Source organism: Taudactylus pleione, unplaced genomic scaffold (assembly GCF_031769625.1).
Source record: "Taudactylus pleione unplaced genomic scaffold, aTauple2 ptg000170l, whole genome shotgun sequence".
In the NCBI taxonomy this organism is placed as follows: Eukaryota; Metazoa; Chordata; class Amphibia; order Anura; family Myobatrachidae; genus Taudactylus; species Taudactylus pleione.
This window is the reverse complement of record NW_028284572.1, coordinates 2839798-2859630: the sequence shown is the minus strand read 5'-3', so window position 1 is coordinate 2859630 and position 19833 is coordinate 2839798. Positions and strand designations below refer to the sequence as shown.

The 19833-nt window shown below is 40.1% G+C and overlaps 1 protein-coding gene across 7 annotated transcripts in view; it reads left to right on the top strand.

Moving 5' to 3' along the window:
• The window catches only part of RAPGEF2 (Rap guanine nucleotide exchange factor 2), a 364888-nt gene that overhangs the window by 279248 nt on the left and 65807 nt on the right, over positions 1 to 19833 (top strand). For all 7 annotated transcript variants that reach the window (XM_088475296.1, XM_088475300.1, XM_088475298.1 and 4 more), the window contains one exon: positions 17740 to 17871. In XM_088475296.1, coding sequence (XP_088331422.1) covers positions 17740 to 17871 — 132 coding nt within the window. The remainder of the gene's footprint in view (positions 1 to 17739; positions 17872 to 19833) is intronic.

Sequence of the window (19833 nt, the reverse complement as noted above, 5' to 3'; positions counted from 1 at the left end):
AAACCAAAGTGTCAATAACCATTTGGGATCTATTTTGAACATCGAGTTGTAATGCTTGATTCTTGGTAATCCCAATGCAGAAAGTATGCCACTAATTCCTGCACGGATCAAGTAGTCTATTGACGATGGGCATTTAGGGCAACTGAGTCATGGAACAAGACTAAAGCAAAAAAAAAAAGGAATTGGTAATTTAATATTGACCCCGTGTTTACGGCTGAAGGCTTAATAGCATTCCTCTACTACCAAGGATGCACAGAGGGCTCTACCTCTAACATGACACTTATTAGTGACTGCTGAGACACTACAGAGTAACTTAATAATGCTTTTATAACCGGGTCTAAATAACCTTTGCCCTTATTGATCTCTATTGACAGCATTGGGACAGTACACCTTACCATGTCCTATTGTTTTCTTTATTATAGTTACATATTATATCAACATGGTATTCTCACTTGCGGTTATATCAGATTTACAGACTTCATTTTTGGTGATATATAAAAAGGAAATACAGCAAATGGTGTTCTATGTAACATTTATAAATAAGTGGCAATATTTAAGTGGGAGAAAACTAGTATCCTCATTATTATTATAGTAAATAAGAACAGCTGGCAAATGAACCAATTTTTATTTTATATTAAATCAGTGTTGATTTAAAAAGTGTTCTGCATATTTTTGTGTTTATATCACAAGCCCAAATTGCAGTCCATGACTTCATCATACAGAAGTAGGTTCCCAGTAAAAATTATAAAGTGTCTCTGCAGTATCCTAGTGCCCATCTCCAGATGACTGCTTCATTGGCCTGTACTTTGATTTTCATGGATGATTTTATTTGTTTTATTTCTTTATTTTTGCCTCCCTCTGTGTTTTACAGCGTTGACTGATAGGGCCCAGAAATATGTGACTGACTGCCACAATTCCCCAATCTCCTGACACCTGCATATGGGCATTGGGGAAATACAACATGTTGGATTTCTCTGATTTGCAGACCCCAACCAAAAAATTATTGGGATCAGCAAATCGCTGATCATCGATGTCCGCGGATCGATGGTTTTGACCACTGATCGGTGTCAGAGGATCAGAGAATTGTAGCATTGATATATTGGGCCCTATTGTTTTGTCTGGTTTTTTGGGGGGATTGTGAGGGTCCTCACAAATACAGGTTGAGTCTCCCATATCCAAAATGCTTGGGACCAGGGGTATTTTGGATAACGGAATATTCCGTATTTTGGAATATTTGTATATCATAATGAAATATCTTGGGAATGGGGCCCACATATACACACAGAATGCATTTATGTATTATCTACACCTTATACACATAGCCTGCAGGTAATTATATACAATATATTCAATAATTTTGTGGCTCAAGCAAAGTTTGTGTACAGAAATGAAATTCATTTATGTTTCATATACACCTTATACACACAGCCTGAAGGTCGTTTTACACAATATTTTTTTATAATTTGTGCCTTAGACAAAGTTTGTGTACATTGAACTATTAAAAATCAAAGGTTTCATTATCTGTCATGCCAAAATAATTCCGTATTTCGGAATATTCCGTATATCGGAATATTTGGATATGGGAGACTCAACCTGTAACACAATTTATATGTTCAGTGTATAATTCATATTTTGTGTGCCCTTTTTATTTTGTTCTGGCATTGTCCTTTTCTTTATGATTTTATTTGTTTTTCAATTTTGCCATTTTTGGGGGGAATAATTGCTCTTACTTCAGCACATTTATTCACTCGAACCAATAGAGGAAAAACCCTTCGTTAAAATTAAATGTTGATGGTTGTTTCCAGCAGCTGTTTTAATATTTCTACAGTGACTGGTTCATGTTTTGTGTCTTTGCTTCCCACTGTCTCTCCTCGTTCCAACCTTCCAGCACCACCAGTAGCTGTGTAAATGCCATATGCCAGTGACTGCTTTTATTATTTATTACTGGGAGCTGATAATGCTGCAGCCTAATGATAGCCACCCACACTTTCCCCACCAATTTTTATTCTGGTACCTTCTTTGCTCTTCACCCTTCTTTGATCGTAAGCTCATTTGGGCAGAGCCATCTTTTTACCTTCTGTTTCATGTCATTGTATGTCATTGTATGTCATTTGTGTCATGATCCCGTCATGTACTGCACCGCCTCATATATCAGCACTTTATAAATAAATGTACTATCTAGGAAACAGCGGAGATGGATGGGAATGCAGCCTAGCAGGTCACTAGGAAGCAGTAAACTGACAATCCTACCAGCAGATGTTTGTTTCACATTAACGGGAGAATTCAATTAGGAGCGTATCTGCGGGGCAGCCGCCGTGCTTTACGGTAGCGGGATCTCGTTCAAAAGTGTTTGCTACCCCATAGGGTAGTGAGCACTTTTGAGCGAATCGGGCATTCGGCCAGCCGGGTGAAGGGTGAGAGACGCGCTGCCTTTGCCACATTTAAATGCTGTGACAACGGCAATTCGCACCCTTTGCCTATAATTAAATTCCCCCCTAAAGCCTGTCACAAAATGAGGGAACAATTGATCAGGTTTTTTGTAAATCCAAAGGGGATTTTTCGCTGGTGGATAACTTTACTTTTGTTGCACATGTTCTCTGCTACTTTTTACAGAGTAAATTGCTTAATCTATCCCTCTTTCTTCTATGCCTTATAAACGTGTTTGTCAGCAGGTAGTTTTGTTTAAGGTACGTATGGACAAGTCACAAATTTGCTGTAGATAAAAGGGTTTCCAATAAAGAGAGGAGGACAGAGCTGTCATATTTGTGGCTCCAAAATATAATCAACTCTGGTCATATATAGGCTTGCTGAAAAGCACAGAACCGAAGTCTTTAAAACTAAAGGTCTGTGTTCGGTAGAAGTTGAAACAGGGCATGTGCAAACCATAAATGTAGGTACTTTGACGATGGATAACCTATTCAAACCGTGTTCTATGTTTGCAGATTATATGGAACATCTAAAACATGGTTTCCTTCAATGAATCAAGATGAGACTGTAGGTGTGTGTTCATAACCCCTGTGACAGCTAGTTTCCATTCAAAAGTGCAATCGGGGTCATTAGACCATTGCTTCTCAAATCTAGTCCTTGGGAGACACTAGGGTCTATTCATCATCGCTTAACATTTTCACCTACATTTGTAGAAATTAAGGATTGGGGCCATTCATAATAAAGGTAATGCAGAAGATATCACTGATATCTCCTACTTCCCTTTGAGTCCCGATCTGATCCAATGTCCCCATATGCTAATAGGGGGGACCTTAATTCATCAATTCTTCAAATGGCGTTTGCTCCCACATCCCTGTCCGGGGTTGCGAAGAGGGATCCTTTCAGATCCCTCCACACCTCTCTCTCTCTCTCTCTCCATCTGCCAGGGAATTGTGCACCTGCGTGACGAAAGTAGTAGTAGGGGGATCGCAGAGCCAACTGGTTTTTGGATCAGCTGTCTCCGCCTGTGAACAATTTTGAATTGCTTCAGTGAAATTGTATCCACTGCTGCCACGAATTGTATCGCAGTGAGTTGGATACTTAATCATCAGGGCTGCCCGACCCCCAATATTTAGCATGATGAATGGGCCCTTAACAGTGCATGTTTTCCAGGTTTCCTCACAGAAACGCAAGTGAAATAATTCAAACCACCTGTGGATCTTTTAAAATGTCAGTCAGTAATGAATACACCTGTGTTCCAGCAAGGAGATATGGAAAACGTGCACTGTTAGTGTGTCCCAGGGACTGGATTTGAGAAGCGCTGCATAAAATTGTTAAATTTGTCACATCACACACAAACATCATTTACAGGAAGTAAAACGTTACATTTTTTTCCTCTTGGCTCTGAGATCCCTTGTCAAATTTATAAAACTATTAAATACCATGATATGCTTTACATTTGTTATGAATTTTCTCACAAAAGGGATAACGTTCTCAATGATCTAAGTCTATTATTTATAAGGCATTATCCAAATTAATTCTAATTCCTTTTTGTTCAAACCTCTTGGCACTTAAATGAAAACATTGTTCATAAGTAGGTAAAGCTTTTACCATGACCATTAATTTTGCAGAAATTAAGAATGCGCAAATCCGAGAGCTGCGAATCCCCGCTAGGTTTATTCCTGTAACAAACTCAATCACGTTGTTCCAAAATACCATAAAACAACAAGCCACAATGAAATCTCCAGTATATGTCTCATATTTCAATTCTAAACCTGTAAATTTCCATTCATTTTGCTTTGTGAGGCAGTTCACAGCTTCCCATCGCACCAGTGACTAGCTTATCTACCAGCAGTCTTGTGTGAGAAATGCTTTCTGAGTGGGACCAAAAGATATGAGATTGGTGAGGAAGTACTCTCCCTCCACTATAGTATCTGCCACCCCACTCCGCGCACACAGGATGAGGAATATAGAGACATAGATCATTCTGTGGTTACACCTGCAGGTGCCAGCAATTGATGACTGGGGAGGAAGATCAAAGCCAGGCTGCAAGGTTAGCACAAAGTCTGAGGTCAGTTCAGTTAGATGCGATGGAGGCGACTTGTAACGACGTAGAAACCTAGTCAACAGCCCAACAACTTGCTCCCCCAATCTTATCCCAATACTTGAGTATTTATGTAAGCACATAGGGCTGAGAACAAAGAAAACTGAGTCTGGCGGTACCATAAGTGCGGCAAATAGCAACACTTACTCGGAGACGTAAGTTTAGTAGGATCAACCACTTTTCCTCTACCCAAACTGTAGTTTCTGAGATAAGGTTCATGATCTAATGCTGGGAATACACATTCAGATAAAATCGCATATATATAACATACACTGTGAAATGTCAGTGTACAGCACAATATCTGCGTTCCTGCACAGGAGAGGAACCATTACATAATTTGTCTCCTGTGAAGGAACAGGGGAAATGTTGGGCAGGCGGTTGACCAGGGCAGTGCATGCACTGCTGGATGCGGATGACTATCTGATCTTTCATCCATACCGGTCGATTTCAGCATGTCAGACAGACCGTTAATATTTGGTCGGTAGCGGCAATACACTGTACAATTATCTGGGTGATCTGGCGGATCGTCCAGATAATTGCGTAGTGTATGCCTGGAGTCTCAGATGAAGAGACACTGAAAGAGCTCTGAAGGTTAAAGCTTGTCTCTTTAAATTGATAAAAAATGGTGTGGAATGAGCCCAGTGTATCCTGTTACCTTTGTACCTAGTACACAAGGCCTACAGAGCACCACATGGAGTGTTACCACAGGATAGTATCTCGGATATGGGTTGGCATTTTATTCATACCGCCAGCACAGCTGGGGTCAATTTTCTGTAAACTGCTTTGTGATAAGTTTTTAAGCTTTGAATAAAGAAACTTTTCTCGCCATTAAACTAGCTAGTTATAATTTGGATTATTCTCAAGCAAAATGGTTAATTGCTCCTGTTTAAATTCCTATAACTTCTGACTAGGACCAATCCCTGTCATGTGTTGCACAGATAACTTTGCACTAAGGAAAGTCCTCTCATACCTTGTGCCAGCACTGGTTTAGTGTCCCCCTCAGTTGGCTGATATTTCCTGCAGCTTCTAGCCTTAGGCCATGTGCACATGGATATAATGTTCTAGTTCTTGGCAAGGGACTGGGAGAGAGACAGCTACTAGCATAGAGATTGCTTGTCTCGTGGAGATAGGCAGAGCATGTGGAAGCTTCACCGTGACAAATGACGTAACTGAGAAAAATAGAACATATTGTATATTAACCCATCTTCTAATAAATCACCTGTGTGCACCGACCTTTCATCCTTACACAGAACTCTGCGGGGGGAATTCAATTGTTATAGACTCCTCCCTCCTGGGCATCCATACGAATAGGCGCCCAACGGAGCAATTCAATTGTTGCTCCTTTCGGGCGCCTAAAGCTACGGGGACACACATTACTTCTCGCAGCCTCCTGAGGTGCGAGAAGGAATATGTCCAAAGCACTTTTTTTTGTTTGGATGCCATAACCACTTATTTTACAGGGTTAATTTTATAGCACTGTAAATTATACTTTTTAATAGACATGGTTTATAGATTTTTAGTTTCATAGGTCAAACAGCTGTTCTAGAACAATAATGCATGTGAATGTTCTCTTTCAAATATCACAGGGGATATTTTCATTTTTAATGAAAATATTCCCACTATGTTCACAGGGGAACTTGCAGGGACAACTGTTGCCGCTGTCCCTGCGAGTTATATCCCCAGCATTTAGTAGATAATTCTTGTGAAAGACTTCTCCTGTGGAAGCTGACACTGCGCTTGCACACAGGGCCTGATTTAGAGCCGGACGCTCTGACCAGAGTGCTCGCTCTGAATCAGGGCCCTCCTACATGAAAATGGAGCGGCCTTATGGATGCTCGCATAGCTGTGGGTTACCATCGCGACCATCGGGCTTGCGACGGAGACCTTGCGGTAGGGTCTCACTGCCGCAAGCCCTGGAGTGATTTTGGCTCTATCAGAGCCAAAATCACTTCCACTGACATCACTATTGATGTCAGTGGGGCCGGCTTCAGACGGTAGGCGTTCCCATGGGAACGCCTCCGTCTGGCAGCCACACCCCCGGCATGCCCACCAAAGGGGGCGTGCTGTCAATAAACATCGACAGCACGCCCCCTTTGGTGCGAGACCCGGAGCGACGGAGAGCCGGGTCTCGCGCATGCGCACGACGGAGCTCCCTCCATCGTGCGCATGCGCAGTGGGGCAACATCGACCCGCTTGCGAGCGTCCTGCGCTCGCGAGCTGGTCTGAATGACCCCCCCAGTGTCAGCTACCCCCACCGGCTGAAGGGCCTCCATGGGCTTAAAGCAGTTTATACCAACTGATGGCCACGGCCAAGCTCCATAAAGCTTTGTTTTTTTCGAGTTTGTATGTAGGGGTCAGATCATAGTCCCCATTGATAATAGTGGGGATTTCAATCTGCATTGTTAATTAGCACTCTTTCAGTTTCTACATATTTTAATAAAATAAAAAATAATTAAAAAAGCTTGATACATAGACCCCAAAATCTGTAATTGATTCTATCTTTTGTTTTATGTAAGATTTCTAGAGCTGGAGTACAGATAGCTTATTGTGAACTAGTAGCCCTCTTGCTGTGGTATAATAAGCAAATCTATACCCACTGTAACTGAAAGATTTCTTAAACTGTGATGTACTATACTAACTGTACAACTGATAGCTTAGACAGTGAGCTACCGAATATGGGGGACTGAGGAGTCATTGGACTTGTGTACCGGCTACATGTAATGTTCAGTCTGTTGGCTTGAAAAAGTTTTGTGCTCCTAATAACAGTAAGTGGAAGTACATATAATTCTGCATTGTTGAATACTAATTATCAGTATGTTATAGTAAAGAGTGCACACATGGACAGAGAGGACCTGGAATTGTTACTACACTCTACACATCCAAGTGTAAAGTTGTCCTCATCAGCTTATTGGCTTGGATTAGTCTCCTTCGTGTAATGCATACATTGCTGTACATCTGGGCTTCCTTCTGTGCTGATCAGGCAGATGTGGTTATTTCTCTCTTACCTGCCTATGCTGCAGGTCTGGTCTGCTCCTCTGTGCCCAGAGACCAGCGGTGTCTATAAATAAATAGCAACTCTTCAAGGTAACATAGATACAATTTATTGACACAGACAACATTTAAAAGGTAAAACGATGGATTTAGTAAAAGTTACTGGATGACCAATAATGTCATCTGTGTTCTCTCCAGAAAATGTTGCCATCCAGGTGGCATTAAGAAATAACAGAGCCCCTATGAAATGTATCCTTTACAGAACACTACATCTGCAGGGGGGTAATCTCTATAAACTTTGGGTGAAAAGTTGAAGTGCTTTTGGATGCTATGTAGTCCTATATAAAGACTGCATGTTTTTTTTATTTTTTTTTTATTTGTGGAATGGAGCTTTCATTTGTCTCATTCAAAGGGTTTATGTGTCAGGTCACAATTAATAAATCGCATACAGTTCGGAGAATAAAGCTTTCCCTTGTGAAAAAAATTAAATGTAAGCAGTTCTGTTATATTTTTGGTCTTTTAAGGCTCATGGTCCTTTGGGCGTTTAGTAATAATTGCTACCAGTTAGTTTTATAGACGAACATGTGATGGATTACGCAACCTGCTTGCCCACTGGCTTTACATAATCGGTTCAGCTAACGCCAATACTGCGAGTTTTTATTTATCCTCTTAGCTCTTGTAATCTATTTATAGATCAGTTTGACTTTCTCCAGAATATCCAGCCATGGACCTCCACCCGCTGCTGGATTTCAACTCTCATCATCTCCCACCCACACAATCTGTCGAAAAGGCTTTTACAGTGTTAGATAAGAGCTTAGTAAGTGCCTCTCTCACTATCACGTTCTCTTTTGATGCTAACTTTCAGTAAAACTCCATTTAAAATAATGGCCTACTACAAATTTTGAGTGGCGATACAGAAGCTGAACAAAGATATTATGTATTAAAGTACATACTTTGGTTGAGAAGTGCTATCTAAAGAAATCTAGAGTGGTAGCAGGGTACACTATATAATTAGCTTCTATCAATTATAGTATAGACCTGCAAATATAAAATGGGGATCAGCCTTCTCAATGAAAACATTTATTGCTGACCGTTGCTAGCATTATACACTGGTGTCTGTTGGTTTATAGGAAAGTACTGCTTGCTGTTACGGACTGTAAGAGCAGTGTGGTCTGTGTTTGTACAGGATAAATAGAGACTTACAGAGAATATGATTCACTTGTCTCTGACCACTGCAGTAATGGAAAAGTTTATTTTAGCCTGGATTTTCAGCTATATAAGACATGCTTGCATTTGAGCACAAACTTGTCTCTCTCATAAAACACACTGCTACCATTTAACATATGGAAACCTTAATGGCAAGCCTAGTGTGCACCATTATTTTAAACAGCCTGTTGATTTAAACGGAACAGACTTTACTTTGGCATGTATTCATTTTTTTGTTCGGAGGTGTGGCAGCCCGTACTGAGTAAGATGGAACAGTATTACTTGCATGAGGCCTGTACTGCAGTGCTTTCCTCAAAAGAGGAGATTCATTTTGTGACACACAGTATATTTTTACTATGGTCTGTTTGCTAACAATGCATTGAATTGTTAATAGGCAGTAGCCAAACGTACTGTGATTACATTATGTACAATAAAGCTTTGTTTGTATTGAAATGTGGTGGTACCAGTATGTGAGCTCCCGGGTTGAACATTGCTTTGACTATTATCCGTTCTGTATACTCCAAATCCTACCACAGTCAATGCTTTGTCCTGTAGTCAATTTTTATTAAATATCTGTAATGTGTGTGATCTACATGTGTAGGTACACTGTGTGTTGTGTAATTACATTTACATAAGTATATACCTGTTTATTTGTGCTCGCAGCAGTGTGTATGTGTGTGTATACGTGTGTGTGTGTGTGTGTGTGTATGTATATATATATATATATATATGTGTGTGTGTGTGTGTATATATATATATATATATATATATATATTATATATATATATTTATAATGATTGATCTTCTAATGCATAGATGGGGAACCATATAAACCCCGCAGAATGATTTGGTCTGAGCACTTGTCTGTTAGCCTCATCTGGCTAGCAGGGTGCCTGGAATGGCACACTGCAGCCAGAATCTATGCAGCAGAGCCGCCTGGAGTGTCCTTAGGACACTTTATAGACGGTCACATCGCTGCCCTTACAGCTCCATGGAGCATCCTCAGGATGTCCCGGACATTGCTGTAATCACTGGCTATTGTGGCCCCACCCCTGTGTGATGTCACATGGAGGGGACGTGGCCGGCACCAGGTCCATGAATAATGAGCCCTCAGCAGAAAAAAGCTACCCCCACCCCTGCTCTAATGTATCCAAATTTATATATTAAAGAGAAAAAAAACCTGATCCCCATGATTCCCTAGAAAAAATAGCGTTAACCTTACATAACATACATAACATTTCCATTATGTCATTTATTGTATTATGTCACTGTAGGAGACATCGAAACCTATGGGTGACACTAGACTTCCTTCACAGCTATTCCCATATAGCGTAAGCTGCATATTGAGTTCAATGTAATTTAGACATTTTAATAAGAAAATGTTACCAACTGCCTCGTACTTTTCAATATACACGTTCTTTAAGCATCCTTCCTATGGAGAGTGCAAATATGATGGGATGTTTCCTGCATAGCTGGTCAAATACAACCAGCTTGTCTGCAATATGTGATGGCAAGCTCTGCTAAGTTGTACATTGTTCAAACATATATCCAGCAGGGTTAATTCATGAGGCCATGTGTGGAAGTGATGTCAGGCACAAGTAAGAGCACGCAGAAAGGTGGTGTGGCATATTAGTCTTTATGACCACTCGCATTGTATACCACATCAGTACCCATGCTCCCTCTACCTCCAAATATGACCCTTCCGCAGTTCCATCCAAAAATAAATTGTGCAATAATAATAAAATAGAAAAAAAATATTGTTTCATAAGCCCCCATTTACTGAAACATCTAGTAATGCTGAATTTCTAATACTACAAAGCAATGAATGCCTTAAATATTGCTGACATTATGTAGGTGGATTGTGAAAGTTCAAAATTCTTCTAAAGTCGTAGCCACTTACAGAATAACAAATGTATATTTTCAGTTTTAGAATACAGTCAGATTATTCTTAGATCTGGGTAAATATTGTCTAAAAAAAAAAATACAAAACACAGAGCGGCTGGCATTACTTTTTGGCAACTTAAATCTGTAGGCTCATCATTCTTGTTGTGTATTCAGCATGACCTGTTCACTGCTGAGATTTGCTGTGAAATTTCTTCTCAAATTTGTGTCTGTGGGCAAGGTGACCCTTTAGTAGCCAGTGTGATGTGGATAAATTACCCATCAGCTCCCCACAGTTTACTAAACTGTGATGGGAAATGTGCAGAGAACGATAAAGTTAGAGGTTACTTTTCATGCTGCGGTAACACACCTGATTCTCTTACTGGCTCATTTAGTTGTCCTAACAGTACGGCTACCCATGAATAGGTGCCCTAAGTGTCATCTGTAACAGCAGTAACAACCTGTTATAATGTGATACAGAGTCATAAAGGCAGCTGACAGAAAAACAAAAAATAATCCTGACACACCAAGAGAATGGAAACTGTTATAGTGAAATAGTACATCTATATTTCAGTTTACCTAACCCGTTTCAAAACTCCCATTGTAATCACAATCTAGATTTGGGATGTTCAATAATGGGGCATATGTGATTAAGGACCTGTATCCCAAATTACAAAGCCAGCATTAGGTCTTTCTAAATTATGCCTTTAAAAAGATCAATGGAATTAGTTTGTTACGTGTAATTACATGTATTGACTTCTGCTTTTAAATCACTGAACCCTGCAACCGATACGTTGTTCAATGTTGGCCTTCCATAGTGAATGAATGTGTATACCAGATGATAAATTGGCATCCACTTTACGTGTCTGCATACTAATTGGTAGCTGGTGTTAAAGTACAGTAAGCACATAGTACACTAGATAGAGTAATGTGTATTGGCTTTGATAAATGCTTTCTTTTTTTTTTTTCCCTATCATATTGAGCAACATAATCATAGTATCAACATGATTACAATTGAACATTGATCACATTAACATTCATCATGTCGACACAATGACAATGTCAACAAAATGTCCCTGGTAGTCTAGCAGTGACTTACCTGGATGGGCCTTCTAATGTTGAGTATGCTTAAATCCTAACCTTATCCTCCCCCTAGTTATTTATTCCTAAATATTTTATATTATCACGGTATAATTAAAGTTATAGTACAACAAATTATGTGTGTATAAGTGTGTGTGTGTGTATGTATGTGTGTGTGTGTGTGTGTATGTGTATATGTATATATATATATATATATTTATTTTAGTGTGTGTATATAATATATTTTGTTGTACTATAGCTGATTAGTAACTAAAACAATATAGAATACTACGGAATAAATAATTTGTGCTAGTGTCATGCTGTCATGTCTAATACTCCTGCACTTATGGATGAATGGAAATGTTTACTCTCAGAAGTCAGAAGTTAGCTCATACATAGACAATAATGCAAATAAGCAGCTATAGCCTGTATTTATTTTACTCTATAAACAAAATGGAAATGAAATGCAAATAAGAGCTCTGTGAAGCTTCCATTGATACACATATGACAAGTCTTAACACGTAGACCCTGATTTGTGTTTTGTTTGGCCTGGTTGGTGGTTCCAAACGTTTTCAGGCAGGCTTGGACAGATGCTGCCATCGGAGAATCTCTTGGTGGCCCCATATTCCCAGACACCCCAAAAAGGGCAGTTTTAATTTGTGGTGATCTATTTTTCTTCTTCTTCTATTTTTTCTTAACCAGTTTTATGCCACTAAGAACATAGGTCTACTTATAACGTAATAGTTGATGTGCATGATTTGCATTATTTTAGAACAATGTCAACTAGTCATTTCAAATTTTCTGCTGCTTGAGACGTAATATACACATAGAGCACTCGGGTCATATTTAATAGATATCTGTTAAACTGCAGTAAAACAAATTCTATAGTCTACTAGAATAAATGTGAGATTCTATAACTCGCTCATGGATATTAACTGAAACATTCACAGAAAGCTAAAGGTGCATACACACTAAACGAAATGCTCACAATGCGATATCTTGAGCGATTTCCCTTGAACTCTCCCCGGCAGCTCCCAGGCTCTCCAGGACACGATATGGTGCTAAAAAAGTGTCCAATCTGACCAACAACTATCGAGCATCCTTAGCGATTTCCAGTGTGTATACGAGATTGGCAGATCTTGCCTACTGTAGGCAAGATCTGAAAATGTGATGTACAACCCGCGGGTACGCCGGTCGGCATCGTAAGTGGACACTCACGATTTGGACATATTTTACATGATTTGACATTCCGCTGAGTTGAAATCGGGCAAAATATCTTCTAGTGTGTACTCACCTTTATAAGAAGAATGGGTCCATATTGCCTGTGGCAATAGTATAAGTATTGAAAAAAAAAAAGTCCCTTTTTGCTGTTTTTATTTCTACACAGTTACGTGTTCTATACTCTTTACCATAATTGCCAGAAATGTCCCTCATTGTTCTCTAATTGCATTGCACTATAAGGAGCCCATCCACTAGCAGACATTGAAATCGTGCAGTCGTTTGTCAGTCTGTGATGAGCCTGCACTGAAGCCTGCACTGAACAAGAAGTCGTTCAGTGCAGGCTCATCAATCATCTGCAAACATGCTCAACCTGACGTTATCGTCAGGTTGACAAGCATGTTTGCACGATGATAGGTGTCTAAACGACCAGCGGGCACGCGCATCGCTGGTCGTTTGAGACATTTTTGCGAATGATTTATGAACGATCGTTATCGTTCAATCGCTCAACTTAATCATCTAGTGTTTCCTTGCTGATGCACAGACCTCATGACAACACTGTGGGCCATACTCAGAAGTTTCCCTATGTTCTGTGATTTGTGTTTCGTCTACCCTTGGTCTTAACTTTTAACAGAGGGAACATTTCTAAGAATTTCAGGTTTATCGCTAGCATTAGGTACAGTTCCATAAACTAAAATGTGGAGTAAAGTCTCTGAGATAGGCCCCTGTATTTACATAACCGTGCACTGCATAAACCGTGCTGAGGTGGAGAGTTGCCAAAGCTATGAAATCATGTTCCTGGGGATAAATGACATAGCCATTAGCTGTACAGCAGTAGAGCTGGAATCTGTTTTAATAGCACATTCATCTAATGCAGAAAAAAAAAGAATTAATGAAATAATGTTCTGCTCTTTTAAACATAGTCTTATTAAATTAGATCCCAAGCACAGAGAAGTAGTGTTGGAAAATAATGACTGAAATAGTAAAATATCAATGGCTGGTTTGGAAACATGTAGTTCAGTTTCACTAGCTTTTCACATTTGTAACGCAAAGCTTCTTTGTTATATCTGGTTTATAGAATGGCTTCACCCCCCCCACCCTTGTTTCAGGTGTCTTTAGTTGTGAGTATGACTCTTTCACTTCTGAATTGTAATTTTGTATAAGTCTATTTTATTCAATTGGTTAAATTGTCTGCACAAATGCAATCAAAATATTCCAGGCACAGTAAAAGGCGGAGAAAACAAAATATATTCAATAAATTATGTCATTTGGTAAACCCAATGAGTTTCTGTTGGTGGTGATGAAAATATTACAGTAGCCTGTAGGTTAGACTTTCTTAAGAAATGGGACACAGATTAGATGCAAATTAGCTTTGTAGTCCAAGGTTTGATTTTAATTGTTGTTCTGTGTATTTGTTCACAAATAACACGGTAGAGTACAATACATGTAAATAACTACATAGAGCACCTGTCATTGGTGCTTCGATTACACAGTTTACCTTGTAACTGTACAAGGCTTCCCTTATTAAACAAGGTACTGGTGGAATGATTAGCATCACAGACAGCAGTTTTGGACACTGGACCATGCTATTGGTTCATTATGTGCGAAAAATCTGTGTGCTACATCTGTACTGTTAATGACCTAAAAATATGTGGAAGAAAATATTTAAATGTGATTAGATTATTACTTGGTAGTAGGCAGCTGACCTGCAACTATAGGATGAGTGGAGTCACCCTACCTGGCATTATAACCCAATTTTAAAATCTTACAGTTTATTCAACGAATATACACAAGAACAATATTTATTTTGTATTCAGCTGACACATCTGTCATAGACATGCTGTCAGTTACACCAACTGGGAGTTGGCAGCAACTTGTCTTGTTAGGGAATAGATGTGCATCATATCAGCTATTAAAGTTTAACTGTTGCCTAGACACACAGCAGGCAGCCATTCAGGAGGCTGAACTGCTTTCATGACCATACTGCCTGCCACCTTATTAAGAACTAGTGACATCCCTGAGGCATGATACACAAAGGCCTATGTTAGTGGTTGAGCCCGTACAATTGTGTGTAAATGATAGCTACTCTTTAATCTATGGGGGGAATTCAATTCAAAGCGATGTTGAATAGCCGCGGGAGGGAGCTCCCGAAGCAATTCAATACACCGCACTGTTTGGGCTTGCTAAGGATTTCTTCTCGCACTCCCCTGGGGATGCAAAGAGAAATCCGACAAAAGTGCCGGGCGCACAGCTGTTTTCCTGCTTAGCGCGGCGCTAACAGCCGCACGCCAGGCAATTTAGTTAGGGAATGCCAGTTACTGCGACTAAACACCCATGTTAAGTCGTGAGAACCGGCATTCTCCGACATAACAGCACGCTGAATTGAATAGCTCCGGGAGCTCCCTCCCAGCGCTATTCCGTTCGCATTGAATTGAATTCACCCCCATGTTCATTAAAGCGTTATTGGGCTTCCTGAGTAAATATATGTACATAAGGTAGTATTAGTATTTAAAAAAACAGCACATGGTGTGGGGTTTAGTTATCAAAAATGCTCAGCATATTTCGAGAACAGATTGCTGTGCTAAGCCCGAGGTCTTTCATTTTTCAACATAATGCAGAGTTTTTCTGCTTCTGCTTGACTATACATTCATAATCTTATCAGATGCTAGTTTACGTCTTTTTAAACAGTACGGTATTTCTGTACTCGTGTCTGTGCCCTTTGTTAATGCAGCTGTTGCATTTGATGCTAGAAAGTGAGGCAGGTGGGTGAGGGCTCCATCCTGATGCAAAGAAGGGGAGAGGTGATTTTGTATGGTGAATACTGCTTGATTATAGGCTTCTGGCACATTTCATGGAGCTTGTCCATTCAGTGTCCTCATTATTCTAATACTTATGCTTGCCTATGCCCATGTATGAAGAGGCAAACTGGTAATTGGCAGTGATTGCGTTCTGCATAATTACACATCGTTCCTTTTCATTGAGATTGTCTCTATAGTGTACTGTAAATGTGTAGGTTAGTTTCACACAAAATGTAAAAACATAACTGTTTCATTTATACATAAATTAGTTATACAGATGTCCTTTTAAAGTGAAATAGTTTACTCGTATCTTAAATAGGTAGTAATGCATATTGGCATATAATTGCTGATTCAGGTTGTATGCTTTATCCCATAAAATAGACCTGGATATTGCAGCTTTCATTTTGTGAGCAGAGCTATGTGTTTTGTTGTAAATAGAAACACAAAAATATATTGATTTAGGGTATTTAACCTCCAATCAGCCTTACTAATTTATCAGATTGCCAAGCAAGAAAGAGAAACGACATAGATAGCTTATGGTGCAGCACCACCTACTATCACTCAGTATAATCAAACAAGTAATACCTAGCCTGTAACTGTTGCTGTACTCCAACAAAAATAACATCTGGTCATTTTTTTCTTCCTCTGTTGATGTCAGTGGATAAGTATCTTTCCTGACTCCCATCACACGTTCTGATGACTTCTAAATACCTAAATACAATGGCTAGAATTAAAGTTTTGCTATTTAGAGTGGTCTGACAAATTTTAAAAACAAATTTTCTGCTATGAAGTTGGCATTCATTTCTCTTTAAAAACCGTGTCTGCAAAATATTCGCCTCATTGGATGAAAACTTTGCACCTTTCACTGACGTAATTTGGTCTTCTGTGTCACCAGCTCAAGCCCAACTACTCAGTAAAGTTAATTAACCATCATTATCCCAATTCTGTTCATATTTACAATAAAGTGCAGAGTAGTGAAGCAAAATAACTAAGATTTTATCCCTGGAACCTCAAGAAATGTCCTGTCCTGCTTCACACACATGTTCACTGCAGTTTCACTCATCTACTGGTTACCGCCTTGTAGCATTGTACAAGAAACAAGAATGACACCATTGATCCACATTTTACTCTAATTTCTATTGGCTGATTGTATGGTTCTTTCAATATGCATCAATGATGCAGAGAAATGTTGGTTTGTGTGTGGTGTTAATATATGCAGGTGTACCTGGGCAAATAATTAATCCTTTTAGGAGATTTAGGGGAAATTCAATTAACCGTGATAACCTGTTTTCACATGTAAAAGTGAATTTCATATGAATAAAAAAAAAAAATCACCATTTTCAATTAGCCATCCAATTAATGTACACTAACCCTGCGTGGGGGTTAACGCGTCTTTTATTATCGGGATGCCTTATTTCAAGGTAAAATGTTGTGACTTGGTTCAGGACCACTGGGACACCCTCCCTAATGATTAATTGGGCACGTAAAAGTTTTTAATTGGCTTAAAATTACACAAAAATAAACTGAGGCATATTTATGCACCCCTTATTATAATACAGCATTTAATTTGCTGAAAAATACTTTCTTACTTATAACAGACATTTGATACACTTTAGAAATCTGCTAGTGGCCAAAAGCAAACTTTTTGTGGTTCTTATACTATTCCTATATTATTTTTGCATTTTTTGGGGGGGTACAGGCTGACTTCCCCATTTTCACCTATACTTAACGCGCATAATACCTGCAAGAATTATTGCCCGAATGCCGTAAGGCGACTTGTCTAATTGAATTGAGCTTCTAACGGGAGGTGATAAGTGACATTAACGAGCAATAGGTGCGTTAAATTAACACATGTTAACATTTTATCGTGGCTAATTGACTACCCCCCCTCTCCCTAGTGGAACGTCTGTCTTTTTAGCTTGATGTTTCTCAGTTTTCATATGTCTTTCATAATGTATTAATCTTGTTAATAACACGCAGTGGATATTTTATGTATGCCTTTTCTAATGTTTTCTTTTTCTTTTCTTTTTTTTGTAGCTCCCTGCTGATTTCACTAAACTGCACATCACAGACAGCCTACATCCGCAGGTAACCCAGGTGTCCTCCAGTCACTCAGGATGTAGTATCACTAGTGATTCTGGAAGCAGCAGCTTGTCTGATATCTACCAGGTAAGAGCAGAGGTCACCTTGTCTCAGATTCGCTAGTTAAGAATTTTATGCTTTTTGTACATTTTCAGGATTCAAATTTGACAGACTAATACCTGTAGCCGCCCATTAGTATAATTTGTACTATACTAATGAAAGCCAACAGCAACACACCAGATGGGTGTGTGGGGAGGATTGATGAGCAGCTTAATTAATTGCTATATAAAATGTAATGGTTTGTTCAGAAGTAAAGAAGCTGATCATATAATTGAAAGATGACATTAGTCACAAACTTTCCTAAGCATGCTGCTAGTATTAGGCTTTTAATCCTGTGTTGCTTAGAAGTAATGTATGTATCATGTAGCTATGATTTATAGCAGTTGTTATAATTGTTGTTTGTTTGTGGACAATATATATGTATGTATTACAAGGGCATTTATATTAAGGCTGAATTGAAAAAAATGGAATTCTCCATAGAGAATTCCAGAGGGGGTGGTGGGGCATGGTGTTTAAGGGTCTATACCTCAAAAACTATTGGAGGTACCGAGCTGAAATTTGGCATGGATGGGTAGAACTGTCTCTATGTGATTCCAAATTTCAGGTAAAAAAAAAAAAAAAAATTAGGATTTGGGAGTAATCTAAAGTTCCAACTGTCAGTTTTTTCTGACACACTAAGGGCCTAATTCAGAACCGGACGCTATTTGCGGACGGTCGTTTCAAAAAAGGGGCCGGCTATTTAAATTGAGCGCTCGCTCTTTGCGGTTTGTTGACTCCTCCATGTCTGAGCGAGCAAACGAAAAATGAGCTCGCTAATTTGTAAAGACTCCCCTTTACCGTTCGCAACACACGTCATCTTCGGTATTTATTAGATTAATCGGGTACATCGAAAGGCATCTCAACTGCTCGCAATGCTTGTGGTAGGTTTTTCTTACTGCTATCACTGCGAACAGTTCAGGCTAAAAGACAACCAAGTGACGTGGTCAATGACGCTCCTTTACTAATTCTGCACTCCCATTAAACGCCCTTTTGACCGTTTGGCACGCCTGCGTTCGGATCTCCACTCCCCCGTTTTCAAGCACCTTCCCCTGTTACCACCCACAAACGGTACATTATATCAATCAAATTAGCAGCCCCTTGCTCAGAGCGAACGAGCGGCCGCTTACGAGCGGCTCTGAATCAGGCCCTCAGTTAGGACCACTTTTCTGCTGTTCTTTATGGGGGATTTTTGGGAAGGCATGAGTCAGGGTACAGGGCAAATTTAGACTTGGGGTATGTTTTATTAGGTAGCTATTGTTCCAGGGTAGGGCCTTTTGGGGTTTAGGTAATTGAGAAAGTTAGTTTTTTAAACTATTATCTCACAATTGCGCCATTATAGAGATGGGAATCTTCACCTTGTTGCACAGCCTCAGTAGGAGCCTTCCAGCAGGGGCGTGTACTCACTGTAGCTTCACCTGGGTGCACCAAGATGGCTGCCTTTTGCGGGCGCTAGCGACAGGCTACCCGGCAATTGCAGTGGGCCGAACCGGTGGCGGGCCTGGATTCGAGAAGATCCTGTCCTTGCCAGCCATTCTGCCGAGTTCAGCAGCGAAGCCCATTTAAAAAAATTGCGCGAGCCAAGCACTGCTCACGACGTCATCGCCCTGCCCCCTCGGCTGGCTTATATAAGCGAGCTCGAGGCGGCGGCATGGCAGTCCGACGACTGAGAGGGAGCTGTCAAGATCTCCCAAAGGAAGAAGACGCCGGAAGTCCTAGTGGGCGGCAGCCATGCAAAAGAGCTTACAAAGGCAAACCACCCACTAGGTAAAGAGGACACCAGAAGCCCTAAGGAGGTGGCAGCCGCGCAAAAGAGCTAATAGGCTGCCACCCCCTAGGTGAAGACGCCAAAGCCCTGGCAAGTTGGCGCCCGCCAGACGAAGACGCCAAAGTATAGATGACAAAGTCCTAGGATGGCGGCGGCCACGAAAAAGTTTAAAGGCCGCCGCCCCG